The following is a 16812-nucleotide window of genomic DNA, read 5'->3' on the forward strand; positions in this document are numbered from 1 at the left end:
ACCGATTGTGCAAGTTCTCCCACTTAAAATTATGACAGAGGTCTGTAATTTTCATAATAGGTACACTTCATCTGTGAGAGACAGAATGTGAAAAATAATCCAGGAATTCATATTGTAGGAATTTTAAAGATTTTATTTGTAAATTATGGTGGAAAATAAGTATTTGGTCAACCATTCAAAGCTCTTGATAAATGGCCCCATTCATTCTTTCCTTAACACGGATCAGCCGTCCTGTCCCATTAGCAGAAAAAAAGACCCAAAGCATGATGTTTCCATCCCCGTGCTTCACAGTAGGTGTGGTGTTCTTGGGATGCAACTCAGTATTCTTCTTCCTCCAAATATGACGAGTTGAGTTTATACCAAAAATTTCTATTTTGGTTTCATCTGACCACATGACATTCTACCAATCCTCTGTTGTATCATCCATGTATCCTTTTTCGTATAAACTCAACTCGTCGTGTTTGTAATAAGAAGAATACTGAGTTGCATCCCATGAACACCACACCTACTGTGAAGCATGAGGGTGGAAACATCATGCTTTGGGGCTGTTTTTCTGCTAAGGGGACAGGACGATTGATCCGTGTTATGGAAAGAATGAATGGGGCCATGTATCGTGAGATTTTGAGCCAAAACCTCCTTCCATCAGTGAGGGCTTTGAATGGTTGACCAAATATTTATTTTCCACCACAATTTACAAATAAATTCTTTAAAATTCCTACAATGTGAATTCCTCGATTTTTTTTTTTTTCACATTCTGTCTCTCACGGTTGAAGTGTACCTATGATGAAAACTACAGACCTCTGTCATCATTTTAAGTGGGAGAACTTGCACAATCGGTGGCTGACTAAATACTTTTCGCCCCACAGTAGATAGATAAATAGTACTTTATTGATTTCTTCAGTAGAGTTCCCTCAGGAAAATTAAAAGTTATAAAAGTTATTAAAAATTGTAAACATAATATACATTTTTAAAAAACGAAATATGCTGTGATGCCAAAAAATATCAACGTCATCATAGTAGCATCGACTATATACGCACCTGTACTTGGTATCATTACAGTGGATGTTAGGTGTAGATCCACCAATGGCGTTTGTTTACATTTTTGCCCCACTGTATGTATATATATATATATATATATATGTATATATTATACCGTATTTCCTTGAATTGCGCCTGCCTTGAATTACTGCCGGGTCAAACTCGCTTCCCAAAAATAATTAGCGCATGCTTAGTATTACCTACCTGTTCAAACTCGTGACGTCATCATTTTCAAAAGGGAATGGGCTGATTTCAATACCGGTCATTTGAAATCGCATAAAGGGAAGAAGATTAAGAGCTATTCAGTAGGATTTAAGGTCCAAGCTTACATCACACTCAAATTTATACTGCATACCTTTGGTAAGTGCCGGAGTGAGAAGAAGTTTTAAAATAATTAGCGCATGCTTACTTTTACCGCATGCCTTTGGTAAGCGCCGGAGTGAGAAGAGGTTTTAAATTAGTTAGCGCCCTGGCGGCAATTCAAGGAAATACGTTATATGTATATACCCTGTATTTATTAAATCACATGACCTTTTCAACCTCCTACAAAGTAAAGCGGCCCCCGTTATTAATTGCCGTGCGCCACCACTCGACATGGCCCTTATCTTACAGGCGCCGCACCGGGCGGCCGCCACGTACAGTAAATATTGTGTCGACGTGCATGTGCAAGACATCTCTTTCAATATCTCGCTGTATGATTGAACCTGCGCTCAATCACTTTCAAGAAATGTGCTGCAAAAAAAATAAAAAAATGGTGATTGAATTTACACCTCCCACGGAGACAAGCGAGGTCTGCCATAATTCCCCACAGCGCGCGCACATGGACAGGGGAGGGATTCACACTCCCTCTTTTTCTCTCACTCTCTCGCTCTCTGGCGGCCACAAGAGCGTTTTTTTGCCCGTGCCCTCTGGAGCCCGCCGCGTGCAGGCAGTTCATAGCGATGTAAATGGTGTGGAAAGTAACGCATTGGGGCTCGATGACCAGAGCCGTTCTCCTCCAAGGCTCGTACAAGCAAATGAAAGCCATCGCCTCCTCACTCCAGCCCGCCGTTATCCTTTATCTCACCTGCGAGGCTCGCTCTCATATTTGCTGTTTGTCTGCGCTACAGCTAAATATACCAATCCCGAGCAGGTCGGGCGGGTCGCAAAAAAAAAAAAAAAGCTTGGCAATCATTTGTGATTACACTCTTGGCGGTCATTTCAGTCCTAATTAAACTTGAATATTACTATTTTTAGTTGTAAACCAAACCGATAATAACTTACAGGCACTTTAAGGGGCAGGCGCCGGAAATACACTATAATGCCAAAAGTATTTGGCCACCCATCCTAATGATCAGAATCAGGTGTCCTAATCACGTAACCCTGGCCACAGGTGTATAAAATCAAACACTTAGGCATGAAAACTGTTGCTACAAACATTTGTGAAAGAATGGGCCGCTTTCAGTGATTTCCAGCGTGGAACTGTCATAGGATGCCACCTGTGCAACAAAATCCAGTCGTGAAATTTCCTCGCTCCTAAATGTTCCAAAGTCAACTGTCGGCTTTATTATAAGAAAATGGAAGAATTTGGGAACAACAGCAACTCAGCCACAAAGTGGTAGGCCACGTAAACTGACAGAGAGGGGTCAGCGGATGCTGAAGCGCATAGTGCAAAGAGCTCCAAACTTCATGTGACCTTCCAATTAGCCCACGTACAGTACGCAGGGAGTTTCATGGAATGGGTTTCCATGGCCGGGCGGCTGCATCTAAGCCATACATCATTGAGTCAAATGCAAAGTGTGGGATGGAGTGGTCCCCAACTTTTTTGTAGCTGCGGACCGGTCAACGCTTGAAAATTTGTCCCACGGACCGGGGGGGGGGGGTTTCATAAAGAAATACAATCATGTGTCCTTACGGACTGTATCCCTGCAGACTGTATTTATCTATATTGATATATAATGTATATATTGTGTTTTTTATGTTGATTTAGTAATTTTTAGTAAACTTTTTTTTTTTTTTTTTTTTAATATTTCTTGTGCGACCCGGTGGTTGGGGACCACTGGTGTAAAGCACGTCGCCACTGGACTCTAGAGCAGTGGGGATTCGTTCTCTGGCGTGATGAATCACGCTTCTCCATCCTGCAATCTGATGGACGAGTCTGGGTTTGGAGATTTCCAGGAGAACGGTATATTTCGGATTGCGTTGTGATGAGTGTGGAATTTGGTGGAGGAGGAATTATGTTGTGGAGTTGTTTTTTTTCAGGAGTTAGAAGTTAGTTGCTCCAGGATACCAAACCATTTTGGACAATTCCATGCTCCCAACCTTGTGGGAACAGTTTGGGGCGGGCCCCTTCCCTTTTCCAACATGACTGTGCACCAGTAAAGCAAGGTCCATAAGGACATGGATGACAGAGTCTAGTGTGGATGAACTATAAAATGGGACCCATTACCTCCCTGCTTTGTACCCAGCATCAAGGGTTGAAATTGGGGGTTAAATCACCAAAAATGATTCCCGGGCGCGGCACGGCTGCTGCCCACTGATCCCCTCACCTCCCAGGGGGTGATCAAGAGTGATGGGTCAAATGCAGAGAATAATTTCGCCACATGTACTGTGTGTGTGACACTCATTGGTACTTTAGCTTTAAGTTTAACTTGACTGGCCTGCACAGAGTCCTGACCTGAACCCGATAGAACACCTTTGGGATGAATTAAAACAGAGACTGAGAGCCAGGCCTTCTCGACAAACATCAGTCTGTGACCTACCAGTGAATGGTCGAAAATTCCTATAAACACACTCCGCAACCTTGTGGACAGCCTTCCCAGATGAGTTGAAGCTGTAGTAGCTGCAAAAGGTGGACCTGTTGCGATCCGTTACTCGGATCTTCACATGTCATTGTTTATTTTTCCATCTGTGTTTCTCTCCGTCTATTCCGCTTACTTCCCGTTTAGTCCGTCACCATGGTTACTCATCAGTTCACCTGCTACTCACGGCCCCGCACACCTGCTACAGATAATCACCTTCACTTTATAAGCCTTCCTCTTTTGTTTGTTCAGCCTGGGTCCATAGCTTGCTTTCACGCAACGTAACGTCAAGTATGTTTTTCTCGCTAAGCCTCCTTGTCATCTTTAGCTCACATGCTAATCATCTTTGTTTTTACTTTTGTGCCTTCGTGCCAAGTCTTAGTTCTTTATATCTCCTAGCTCTCATGCTAGCGTCTTTTGTTTTCCTTTTTATTAGCTCCAGTGTTTCTGTTCAGAGCTCCCCTTTTGTTAATAAATTTGTTAGATCCTACCTTTGTTGTGTTCTTCGTTTTGACGCATACACGAGGGAATCGTTACAGGACCAACATCATATTGAACCCTATGGGTTAGGAATGGGATGGCCTTTCAAGTTCATATGTGAGTCAATGCAGGTGGCCAACTACTTTTGGCTATGTAGTGTACCTGTGGCTGTCTATGCCGCTTTCTTGTCCCTGTCATGTTTAGTCGAGGCATGCACGAAGCGTGATCAAAAGACGCACACTTTGCAATGCATATGAGGTTTTTTTTGTTTTTTTTGATAGCGAAATGAGGTGCGGCGTGTTTGAACATTCCATCCTCACGCGGCGGAGACCTTTTTATCCTCTCTATAGCACGCCTTTACCTTTCACTCTGCAATACAAGCTCAGGGCGTCTGACTTGCAAAGCCAGCAGCCGCAGCCCAAAAAAAAAAAAAAAAAAAAGCGGCGCGGATTTACCACCTGCATGTTAAATGTTTGTCTACCTTGGCCGTGCCCAGAGCCAGGGGAGGCTGCACTTAAACGCCGGCGAGGCCCAGCACATAAAATATAAACAACGTGCGCCGCAGGAGCGCGCAGAGGCATCTTGACGACGTCGGGAAGAGTCCACTCACCCTGCTCAAAAGGCTGCCCATTAACTGATGTGGCTTTCATCTTGAGGGCCTCCCTGGCAGACGTGTCACACTGGGAGCCTCTATTAGTATCCTGGTCACTATCAGCCTGGTCGCTATCACCATGGCCACTGTCTCGCAGGCTCGCTCGCTCTGCATCCTTAAATGTAGAGCTGCGGCAAGACAAAAGAGGAGAACAGGAGAAGGAAGAGGGGGGGAAAAAAAACAAAAAACGTAAGTTGCCATTCTCTGTGCGAGCGCCGTTGTTTGATAGCCGGGCGAGCTTGATACTGGGATGAAGGAGCTCAAAAGACGCGGTCAGAGAGTGTATGCATGCCAGCTCTTACCTTTGAACAAACGGCTGCCTGCTGCCAGCATAATTGGGCTCCGAGGGGAAGTTTTCAGTCTGGAAATGACAAGAAAAGTGTTGTTTTTTTTATTAAAACAAAACAAAACCTGAGGGCTTCTTCACACTGTTTTTGATAACCTCTCTTGCACGGAAAACTCTGTAAAAAAAAGAAAAAAAGGGGGAATCAAAGTTGCAACGGAATGCCCGGAAAATACGCCAGACTGTGTTTACTTTCGCTCAGCTCGGTCAAATAACATTATTTCTTAAGGTCCATCCATCCATCCATCTTCTTCCGCTTATCCGAGGTTGGGTCGCGGGGGCAGCAGCCTAAGCAGGGAAGCCCAGACTTTCCTCTCCCCAGCCACTTTGTCCAGCTCCTCCCGGGGGATCCCGAGGCGTTCCCAGGCCAGCCGGGAGACATAGTCCTCCCAACGTGTCCTGGGTCTTTCCTGTGGCCTTCAACCGGTTGGACATGCCCTAAACACCTCCCGAGGAAGGCATTCGGGTGGCATCCTGACCACATACCCGAACCACCTCATCTGGTTCCTCTCGATGTGAAGGAACAGGGGCTTTACTTTGAGCTCCTCCCGGATGACAGAGATTCTCACCCTATCTCTAAGGCGGAGGAAACTCATTTCGGCCGCTTGTACTTGTGATCTTATCCTTTCGGTCATGACCCAAAGCTCATGACCATAGGTGAGGATGGGAACGTAGCTCAACCGGTAAATTGAGAACTTTGCCTTCCGGCGCAGCTCCTTCTTCACCACAACGGATCGATACAACGTCTGCATTTATTAAGGTCCGACGTGTAAATAAGTCCTCAGACCACGCCGATTGCCCCCAACATTTTTGGGGGAAATGAAGGCCGCAAGTCCACCCCAGCATAGGCGCCGATAACGTGGGTGCTTCGGGGGCCGTAGCACCCACCAGTGACGTGCGGTCAGAGGCAGGGAAGGCAGTGCCTCACCTGTGATCAGTGGGGCAAAAAAGTATTTAGTCAGCCACCGATTGTGCAAGTTCTCCCACTTAAAATGATGACAGAGGTCTGTAATTTTCATCATAGGTACACTTCAACTGTGAGAGACAGATCTACGACAGATCTACGAATACATTCTTTAAAATTCCTACAATGTGAATTCCTGGATTTTTTTTTACATTCTGTCTCTCACAGTTGAAGTGTACCTATGATGAAAATGACAGACCTCTGTCATCATTCTAAGTGGGAGAACTTTCACAATCAGTGGCTGACTAAATACTTTTTTCCCCCACTGTATATAATGATAAAATAATTGTAATTGTTAGTTTTTAATTTTCATTTAGCTTCACCAATTTGGATAATTTTTCCTTCAAAATCGCTGAATTTTCGCAATCTCTCGTTAACTTCTGTCTGCCGTGCGGTCAGAGCGCATTCTTGTCTGGTGTGTTGCTGAGCGTTCAAAACGGCAGAGAAAAAAGTCCGAGGTGAGGCAAACAGTTCTCGTGCCTCACGATAGGGGTGCTCAGGATCAGAGACATACGGTGGCACAAGCGATTCAAGTGCCGCAGTTTTATGTGTTGGTTTAGCCATCAAAACAGCAGAGAAAAAAGTCTGAGGTGAGGCAAACAGTTCTTGTGCCTCACGATAGGGGCGCTCATGATCAGAGACATACGGTGGCGTAAGCGAGTCAAATGCCCCAGCGAGTAAAATATTTTGTGTGTTGGTTGAGCCATCAAAGGGGCGGAATAGCTCGGTTGGTAGAGTGGCCGTGCCAGCAACTTGAGGGTTGCAGGTTCGATCCCCGCTTCCGCCATCCTAGTTACTGCCGTTGTGTCCTTGGGCGAGATACTTTACCCATCTGCTCCCAGTGCCAACCACACTGGTTTAAATGTAACTTAGATATTGGGTTTCACTATGTAAAGCGCTTTGAGTCACTTGAGAAAAGCGCTATATAAATATAATTCACTTCACTTCACAAAACAGCAGAGAAAAAAGTCTGAGGTGAGGCAAACAGTTCTCGTGCCTCACGATAGGGGCGCTCATGATCAGAGACGTATGGTGGCGTAAGCGAATCAAGTGCCGCAGCGAGTAACATGTTGTGTGTGTTGGTTGAGCAATCAAAACAACAGAGAAAAAAGTCTGAGTTGAGGCAAACAGTTCTCGTGCCTCACGATAGAGGCGCTCATGATCCCAGACATACGGTGGCATCAGCGAGTAAGTGCCGCAGCGACTTATTTTTTTTCCCACTCGTGCACCCCGACTTTCAACATGGATGACTACATTTCCGCACTTAAACAGTTTTCTAAAGTGGACTTTCAAGCGAAGCAGGCGATAATGATTTGTTACAATCAGCAGGACAGAAAGTTACTCGCTCTTTCCAAACGGACTTTTTTAAACCTGTGGAACTGTGTGGACTCAAATGGGATTTTGTGACCGAAATAATTTGCAAAGAAGCCTCACCTAACATGAGCGGTCGGCGGCTCATATTTAAAGCTGGAATGCGCTAAAAACGTTTGGGATGACGAAGACAGACTTGGCTTTGGATGAACAGCGGCGACTCAAAATCAGTGTCCACAATGTTAAGGTAAAATAGAACCGAGAGATTTTAAAAGACGTCATCAATGCGACCTGCTTCCTCGCCAAACAGCAGCTCGCATTTCGTGGAAATGATGAGAGTAGGAGCTCTGCTAATCGCGGCAACTACGTTGAACTTTTACAAGACTGAAGGAAGTGAAGGAGGACTTTTACCAGAAATTGACGGATATTTTTATCCAGAAGGACCGGTGCCTGGACTTCATTTATAAGTAAAGGTGAGACGTGTCATGATCCGTGGTCTGGATCATGTTTAGTTTAGTTATTTTCTGTTAGTTTGGACTCTCTTTGTTGTTTGTGTACCTTTTGTGAGTTAGTTTGGTCACCATGGTAACGTATTAATTTCACCTGCTGTGGGTTCCAGACGCACACCTGTTTTTGTTCATGACTTTCTTATTTAAACCTGCCTTGTCCCGTCAGTCGGTCTTGGTCCCTTGTTTGCGGTCTGCAACTGTTTCGTCGGTATTTACTAGATTTCTTGTTACCTGATCCTGTGCTAGTGTTAGCATTAGCTTCCGTGCTTTCGCCACACGTTTCTTTTCGTCTGTTTTTGTACCAGTGTTTTTGTTATTAAATCATTCTTACCTTTACGTTGTTGTCCGGAGTGTCTATGTTTGCGTTGGAGGAACGATCCCGCATTAAAATGCGACCCACACGAGACAAGACGGCGATGACATTAGTTTTGTTTCGTTTTTTATAGGGGTGGGCAAATTAATGCGTTAATTACGAGTTAACTCATCAATCTATTAACGCCGACAATTATTTTATCGCACATTTGCGTATGTTGTTTACATGCTTTTATTTTGTTAACGCCTTTTCTTAACAAGGTGGCGTCGCCCGGACGGGCTTCGGCTTCGAGGGGCTCTTGCTAAAGATGGAACATTTGGCAAAAATACCGGACAATTCTGCAAATTTCATGGCTGGCTTACAGCGTGGTCATTCCGGGATCACTTACGACCGCCAGACAATTCTGGATGTGGATAGATCGGGCCGTTTTGGACTGAATGACGCGTGCTTGCTAGACCGGCTAGCTAGCATGGGAATACTTTGCCGGCTACATCCAGCGGCCTGTGAAGCAGCGGAGTATATGTGTTGTCTGTCTATTTATGAATAATGCTGACGAGGCGTGTTGGCTGAGTTCTTAACGTTTACTTTCAGAGCGTGCATATCACAACATACAAGATGTTGTCATGGCGACACAACCTATACCGCGCATGCTCGTCACTCCTGTTGCATGCTGGGTAGGGTTGTTCTTTTTTCCCCTGGCTCATAACATCACAATATAGTACCATGTATATGATGCGTTCAGTTTATCAAAGCACCAAGCAAACAATCGAAAAATTCCCATCATATCAATTCCTAGATATGGTCATAATTATTTTAAGTGCACTACGCAGAATAAACACAACATTATTAATATTGCTACTACGGATAATTTGATCAAAAATTCCCCAAAAAACCGCCCACTACCTATAATATAGGTTTTTTTAAACATAAGATCCCTGATAAAAAAAAAGTTTCTGCTGTTACCTCAGAAATTGCCTGTTCAGATGTTATGATTGTGGCTCAGAGATTTGTATGTAGATTATATTTATTTTCCATAACAAACAGGATAACTTAAATACCCTGGTAGTGGCAATGAGCTTAAATGTTTATATTTACATTTTTTGAGTTGATTATCATCAAATATGCTATTTAACTGCTACTGTTTAACAAGGACTGATTTAAATTGTGTTTGCACAACAAATGTTTTGGCGCTTTTGTTCATGTGGGAGAATATTCCAATAAAGGTGCATACATTATTGGGCCTTGCGTATAGAATGCAGTTAATCGCGATTAATCGGAGAAATAGTGCGATTAACTTCGAATACAATTTTTAATCGTTGCCCAGCCCTAGTTTTTTAATGAGATGCACATTTTGTGGGCGACGGTTTGTATGTGTAAAGAATGCAGAAATGAAACATAACCCGTAAACTGCTGCCAATCAAATGGCAAATAATCTGTGCAGAGCGCATACTGTATATTTGTAAATCTGATTCTGACTACGTCAGTGCCTCACCAGCTAGAAACTTCCCCGCACGTCACTGGCACTCACGTGGGAAGCACTGCAAAAAAGTCAGTGTTCAAAAACAAGAAAACAAAAATACAAAAATTAGGGGTATTCTATTTGAACTAAGCAACATCATCTGCCAATAGAACAAGAAAATTTAGCTTGTCAAGACTTTCCAAAAACAAGTAAAAATAGCAAACCTCAATGAATCCAAAAATACCTTAAAGGGGAACATTATCACCAGACATATACCTTGATGTTTCAGAAAAAAGACAAAGTGTTTAAAAACGAGTATGCAAGTTGGACAAATGAGATGCCAAATCCAACCACTTTCATGCGGTATTGGACAGAAAGGAGGACTTTTTTTTCTCCTCCATTTGAAAATGCGGACGTTATCAGCACCACTGTCTGATTCCAATCAATGCAAGTCATCAGAATCAGGTAATACACCAACTTATATTCTTGTCTTCATGAAAGAAAGGAATCTATGTGTGTTAAACATGCTTGTATTATCATTAAACATCATTAACTTGTTTACAAAAATGTCTCTTTCATAAATAAATAAATATAAATTATAAATAGGAATGAGGTAGATCTCCTCGACTTGGTCAATTGAAAAGTAGCTCGCCTGCAGAAAAAGTGTGAGCGCCCCTGCAATAGACGATGCAAGGCATTAGTGAGGTTAGAACATGTAACTCCCTCCAAATAGCAAAGACACAATGGCTTTCTTGAACTGATTTATTTGAAGGCTTCCTTTCCCTTCAAATTCCCCGTGAAAACTGTAATAAATAAATCACGTTACAAACGTAAAAATAATAACATGCACAGCATGTGGATCAAACATTTTACCAAATAAAATACCAACAAATGACAAACAAATACCTCGTTGGTAGCTTCCTTACATCCGTCGACAGACCAAACGAGACACTTCAAAATAAAAGTATGCCCACGCACTGTTTCAAAGAGTGCTGCTCGTTTTTCGTATTTGGGTAACAACTTTTAACTATTTATAAATGGTTGATTTCTATAGGATAGTAAGGTAAAGTGTTGTAGCTGACAAGTTTGGGCTACCTTGCTTCTGCAGCCTTCATCGGAGGTGTCACCTGATGTTAGCGTCACGTTGTCTGTGATGTGTTATATGGATCGTACCATCAAGTATAGTCAGGTACAACACTTTACCTACTAGCCTGTATAAATCAACCATTTATAAATACACATCAGTAGGCTGAAAAAACGATCTTCAACATAACATTTAACGATGTATAATGTAGCGGCTGGCTACGGGGTGTTAGCCAATGACTTTGGCTGGGGGGCGGGACTTCCGGGAAAGATAGGGAAGTGACGTTGTCGACAGGAAGTGAGAGTTCGAGTTGTCCCGGGAAAAGCGTTAGAGACATGAGAGCTGTTGTGTGGTTGTATTACATCTTGTGCAATAAAGACAAGTTGTATGAGCCTACATTCCTGGGATTAATACAATATATATTTCCGAAATGGTTCAACCGCCACCCGCCCGAATGTATTTAAAATCTATTTTTTCGTCATGTCGCCCACCCGACCCGCGGTCTATCCGCAGACTCCGCGGTTGTGACCACAAACCGCGCATCTCTACCAGACATTCAATCCTAGTACACAGCTCATGAAAAATATCATTTTTTTGTTATTGTCATTGCAAGTGGGCTTAAACACTTTTATTTGAAAATAATCTCATGAAAATGACTGCTGTCATTTGATTATAATAATAAAATATTTAACTTATTTAGTCAGGTTTGGGACAGGTGTGCTGCTGTCTGACGTGGCTCACATGTGCTCCCCTGAATGCTCAAGGAGTTTTTGTGTTTGGTCATCCATATGGAAAATTAGAGAGAATATTGTTTGGGGGTATCCATAATACGCCGACAGGGAGAAGTTTTTATTTACACGATGAGTCGGGTGTGTCTTGACCGCCACGGCGGAGGCTCCGCCGAACCCCTGAGGCCAACTCACCGAGGGTTCGGTCGAACCCAGGTTAAGAACCAGTGTCTTAATGGACAGGCAACAAGGCAACCGCTTGTTACTCTCGGGGTCTCCTAGCCACTCAGGCAAATCATATTGTCTTGAACTATTTCCCTTAGGGACATATTTGCCAACCTTGAGACCTCCGATTTCGGGAGGTGGGGGGTGGGGTGGGAGGCGTGTTTGGGGTGGGGTGTGTTTGGGGGCTAGAAGTATTTCATATATATATAAATAAAATAAATACTTGAATTTCAGTGTTCATTTATTTACACATATACACACAAATAACAGTCATCTACTCATTGTTGAGATAAGGGTTGAATTTTCCATCCTTGTTCTATTCTCTGTCACTATTTGCATTTGCTGCATCAGCTGCTTTAATGTCTTTAATGTCCTTTGTGTTCTTTGATGTTGGATGTTTCCCTCTTACACACATGTAAGAGGGATGTGTACTATGGCTATGAGTTGTTCTTTTCCTCTGGCCTCAGTCTGCACCCCCACTCTAGGGCCTAGGCTAAGACCGATTTTTTTATTTTTTTATTTTCTTTTAATCTTCTATCCCCCCCCCCCCCCCCCCCCCCTTGTTTACCTGTATGTCACCTTTTTTGTAAGGGGCGCTGGAAGTCGGCAGACCCGTCAGCGATCCTGTTCTGTCTCCCTGTAATGTTTGTCTGATCTTGAATGGGATTGTGCTGAAAATTGTAATTTTCCTGAAGGAACTCTCCTGACGGAATAAATAAAGTACTATCTATCTATCTATCTATCTATCTATCTATCTATCTATCTATCTATCTATCTATCTATCTATCTATCTATCTATCTATCTATCTATCTATCTATCTATCTATCTATCTATCTATCTATCTATCTATCTATCTATCTATCTATCTATCTATCTATCTATCTATCTATCTATCTATCTATCTATCTATCCATCTATCTATCTATATATCTATCTATCTATCTATCTATTTATCTAAACATATGCATGTACAGTAGATGGCAGTATTGTCCTGTTTAAGAGTGTCACAACATTGCTTTTTAAGGCAGACGAACTGCTTTACGGTAGATGAAAATGTGACTGCTGTTGTTGTGTGTTGTTACCGCGCTGGGAGGACGTTAATGAAACTGCCTAACAATAAACCCACGTAAGAAACCAAGAACTCGCCCTCCATCATTCTACAGTTATAACGTCGTTGGGCAGACACGCTATTTATATTGCGGGAAAGCGGACGTGAAAACAGGCTGTCCTGACTCAGGTCCGCATGGAGCTGGAGGGGGCGTGGCCTCCAGCTCCTCCTGGTTTTCGGGAGAGGCGCTGAATTTCGGGAGTCTCCCTGGCCAAAAAAATTTTAATTGTAATTTTGAAGAATTCATCTGAATGTGCATGAACTATTTCTGTTCAAAATAGTTTTAAATGTTACATATTATAAATGTTTGATTATTAACTGTCAGTTTACTGTTCTGTGCCATTGTTTCATTGAAAATAAAACAGCAAAGTCCATTTGGTTGTTTTTTTCATGCTTGAAATAAGAAATGATTACGTTAAAAAAGTAGTTTTGTACTTGTGAGTGTTGATGACACAGCTTTGCAACAGTTGATATTCTAGTGAGTTTTTCTTTGCCCTTATGTGGGCTCTACCGAGGATGTTGTTGTGGTTTGTGCAACCCTTTGAGACACTTGTGATTTAGGGCTATATGCTGTAAATAAACCTTGATTGATTGATTGATTGATTGATAGTTTCAAGCGTGTTTTACTCAATATAAGTCATAAAATCTCAGCAACAAGCTGTAATATCTTACTGAGATCATTTAGGACCAAATTCCTTAAAACAAGTAAAAGACTCCAACATAAATTCTGCTTAGTGAGAAGAATTATCTTATTTTATCAGACGGAAAATAAACAAATATCACCATTATTTGAGATATTTAATCTTACTTAGATTTCAGTTTTTGCAGTGTTGATGGCAAATTCTTTCTCACCACCAAGCTAAAACTGCGCATGCTCAAGCCCCTTCCACACTAAGATTATCCAGGGTAAATCCCACCTAACATTATCCTTTTCCACACTCACACACACTGGTCGTTTAAGACCCCCGTCCCCACCCTACATCTACCAGTGCAACGTAACCTAGAACTCCATTGCACCCTGGTGTCTGTGTCGTCAACTCCCCTCCCTCTTAACATAACATCCACCCCGTCCGCCGGCGCAACGTGACCTAGTACGCATGCGCGGAAAATACACACGTCATAGTCACCTTCAGTGTCGCTTTGTGTGCAAGTTCTTAAATGTAACTTAACAGAACAATATCCAGTGTTGTGGTATTTCAAATAACCGGAATCCAGTGTGCTGTGGGGCCCTATTGTAGTGAATCCCACTTGAGCCTTCATAAATTAATCAAATCTTTAATAAACACCTGAAAGTACACAAAGTGACAAAGAACATTTTATATCAATCAAACTACACTGCAAAAACTGAAATCTAAGTAAGATTAAATATCTCAAATAAGGGTGATATTTGCTTATTTTATGTCTGATAAGATAATTATTCTCACTAAGCAGATTTTATGTTAATGTTTTTCTTGTTTAAAGGGTTTTGGTCATAACTGATCTCCGTAAGATATTACAGGTTGTAGCTGAGATGTCATGACCTATATTGAGTAAAACATGCTTGAAACTAGAATAGCAACTGTTGCAAAGCTGTGTCAACAACACCCACAAGTATAAAAGTACTTTTTTAAAGTAATAATTGATTTCTTTATGTCAAGATAATGGCATTAGCGTTTACTTAATTTAGGAATATTTTTCAACTTATTGAGCAAAAAGGTCTCATGTTTTTTTTCTACCAAGAAAAGTGCTCTTGTTATTAGTGAGAATATACTTATTTTAAGGTATTTTTGAGTCATTGAGGTTAGCTAATTTTACTTGTTTTGGAAAGTCTTGACAGGCCAAATTTTCTTGTTCTATTGGCGGATAATTTTGCTTAGTTCAAGTAAACTACGCCTCATTTTTTTATTTTTTTATTTCTTGTTTTTGAAGACTGACTTTTGCAGTGTAGCAAAAAGGTCTCATATTTTTTTTCTACCAAGAAAAGTGCACTTGTTATTAGTGAGAATATACTTATTTTAAGGTATTTTTGAGTCATTGAGGTTAGCTAATTTTACTTGTTTTGGAAAGTCTTGACAGGCCGAATTTTCTTGTTCTATTGGCGGATAATTTTGCTTAGTTCAAGTAAACTACGCCTCATTTTTTTATTTTTTTATTTCTTGTTTTTGAAGACTGACTTTTTGCAGTGTAGGGATCTCGATATCTGGTCAGGACACTCACTCTTTTGCTTTCACCTTTATTGTCCATTGGTTTTTGGTGACTTTATATACTCTGGACCTAGACGTTGAGTCCGCGACATATTTGGCGGACAATAACTGATACAGTCTGCTTTGCCAGTCCAGTAGAATTCACCGTTTTCCGTAGTCTTCCCTCGTCGGCCAGGTAATACAAAGCACATGCTACACCCACAGGAACCTGCATTCTCATTGACTCTCCTTCGAAAAACGGACAAAGTTTATCGGTAAGTAGACTCACAGCTGACCTGGACATTGGAAAGTTCTCTTGCCGTCTGAGAAATGTTGTATCCCAGATAGCTGCAATCGCTTTCTCTTAAGGTATTCATGTGTGATTTCCACAAGCGTCTGTACAGACGGAAGTAGAAACACAGGCATGTCTGGATGACTCGCCTCCAAAATTCCAGTGGTTACCTCCGAGTTACGAAACCGCTTTGTTATGAAGCTGGCTGTGGCGCGTTCTTTCTGACGTCACTTCCTGTGTGGGGCGTGGTCTTTCTGGCGTCACTTCCTCTCCGAACTCAGTTTGCTAACGATCGATGCAAAGCGAAGAGTTGGAGATTCAAGAAATACACGGCACACTTACCCGTGTAAAAAATTGTCAGAGGAGGGGAACCTCAAACGATAGTTTAGTGTGGCTGAAACGGGGCTTCGGCTAAATGATAATTTTTTCAAAGGTTTAGTGTAGACATGGGCTCAGAAAAGTAGCGTCAGATTTACCGCCCATCCCAGCACCCACTGGCAGAAATATAAAATCCCAGTCCCTGCATTGTGGATCACCCCTTTTACACAGAGGCTGTAGCCCGGGGGTCACCAACCTTTTTGAAACCAAGAGCTACTTCTTGGGTACTGATTAATGCGAAGGGCTACCAGTTTGATACACACTTAAATAAATTGCCAGAAATAGCCAATTTGCTCAATTTACCTTTAATGAATAGATCTATATATATATAAAAAAATGGGTATTTCTGTCATAAAGTCGTACATTTTTTCCTTATACGGAAGGTTTTTTGTATTGAATAAATGATGAAAAAAACACTTAATTGAACGTTTTAAAAGAGGAGAAAACACATACAAATTGAGGATTAAATTTTGAAACATAGTTTATCTTCAATTTCGACTCTTTGAAAATCAAAATTCAACCAAAAAAAATGAAGAGAAAAACTAGCTAATTCGAATCTTTTTGAAAAAAATTTAAAAAATAATTTATGGAACATCATTAGTAATTTTTCCTGATTACGATTAATTTTAGAATTTTGATGACATGTTTTAAATAGGTTGAAATCCAATCTACACGTTGTTATAATATATAACACATTGGACCAAGCTATATTTCTAACAAAGACAAATCATTATTTCTTCTAGATTTTCCAGAACAAAAATTTTAAAAGAAATTCAAAAGACTTAGAAATACGTTTTAAATTTGATTCTACAGATTTTCTAGATTTGCCAGAATATATATTTTTTTAATTTTAATCATAATAAGTTTGAAGAAATATTTCACAAATATTCTTCGTCAAAAAAACAGAAGCTAAAATGAAGAATTATATCAAAAATGTATTTATTATTCTTTGCAAAAAAAAAAAAAAATACTTGAACATTGATTT

At 41.4% G+C, this 16812-nt stretch overlaps 1 protein-coding gene across 1 annotated transcript in view; it reads right to left on the bottom strand.

Annotated features, from left to right (window-relative positions):
* Window positions 1–16812, bottom strand: part of LOC133537915 (protocadherin-17-like) — an 82468-nt gene that overhangs the window by 50573 nt on the left and 15083 nt on the right. Inside the window, exons 2-3 of the mRNA XM_061879068.1 lie at window positions 5253–5311; window positions 4909–5078 (exon numbers count right to left, since the gene is read on the bottom strand). Of these exons, the coding sequence (XP_061735052.1) occupies window positions 4909–5078; window positions 5253–5311 (229 nt within the window). The remainder of the gene's footprint in view (window positions 1–4908; window positions 5079–5252; window positions 5312–16812) is intronic.

The sequence above is a fragment of the Nerophis ophidion genome, linkage group LG19, assembly GCF_033978795.1.
Source record: "Nerophis ophidion isolate RoL-2023_Sa linkage group LG19, RoL_Noph_v1.0, whole genome shotgun sequence".
Lineage (NCBI taxonomy): Eukaryota > Metazoa > Chordata > Actinopteri > Syngnathiformes > Syngnathidae > Nerophis > Nerophis ophidion.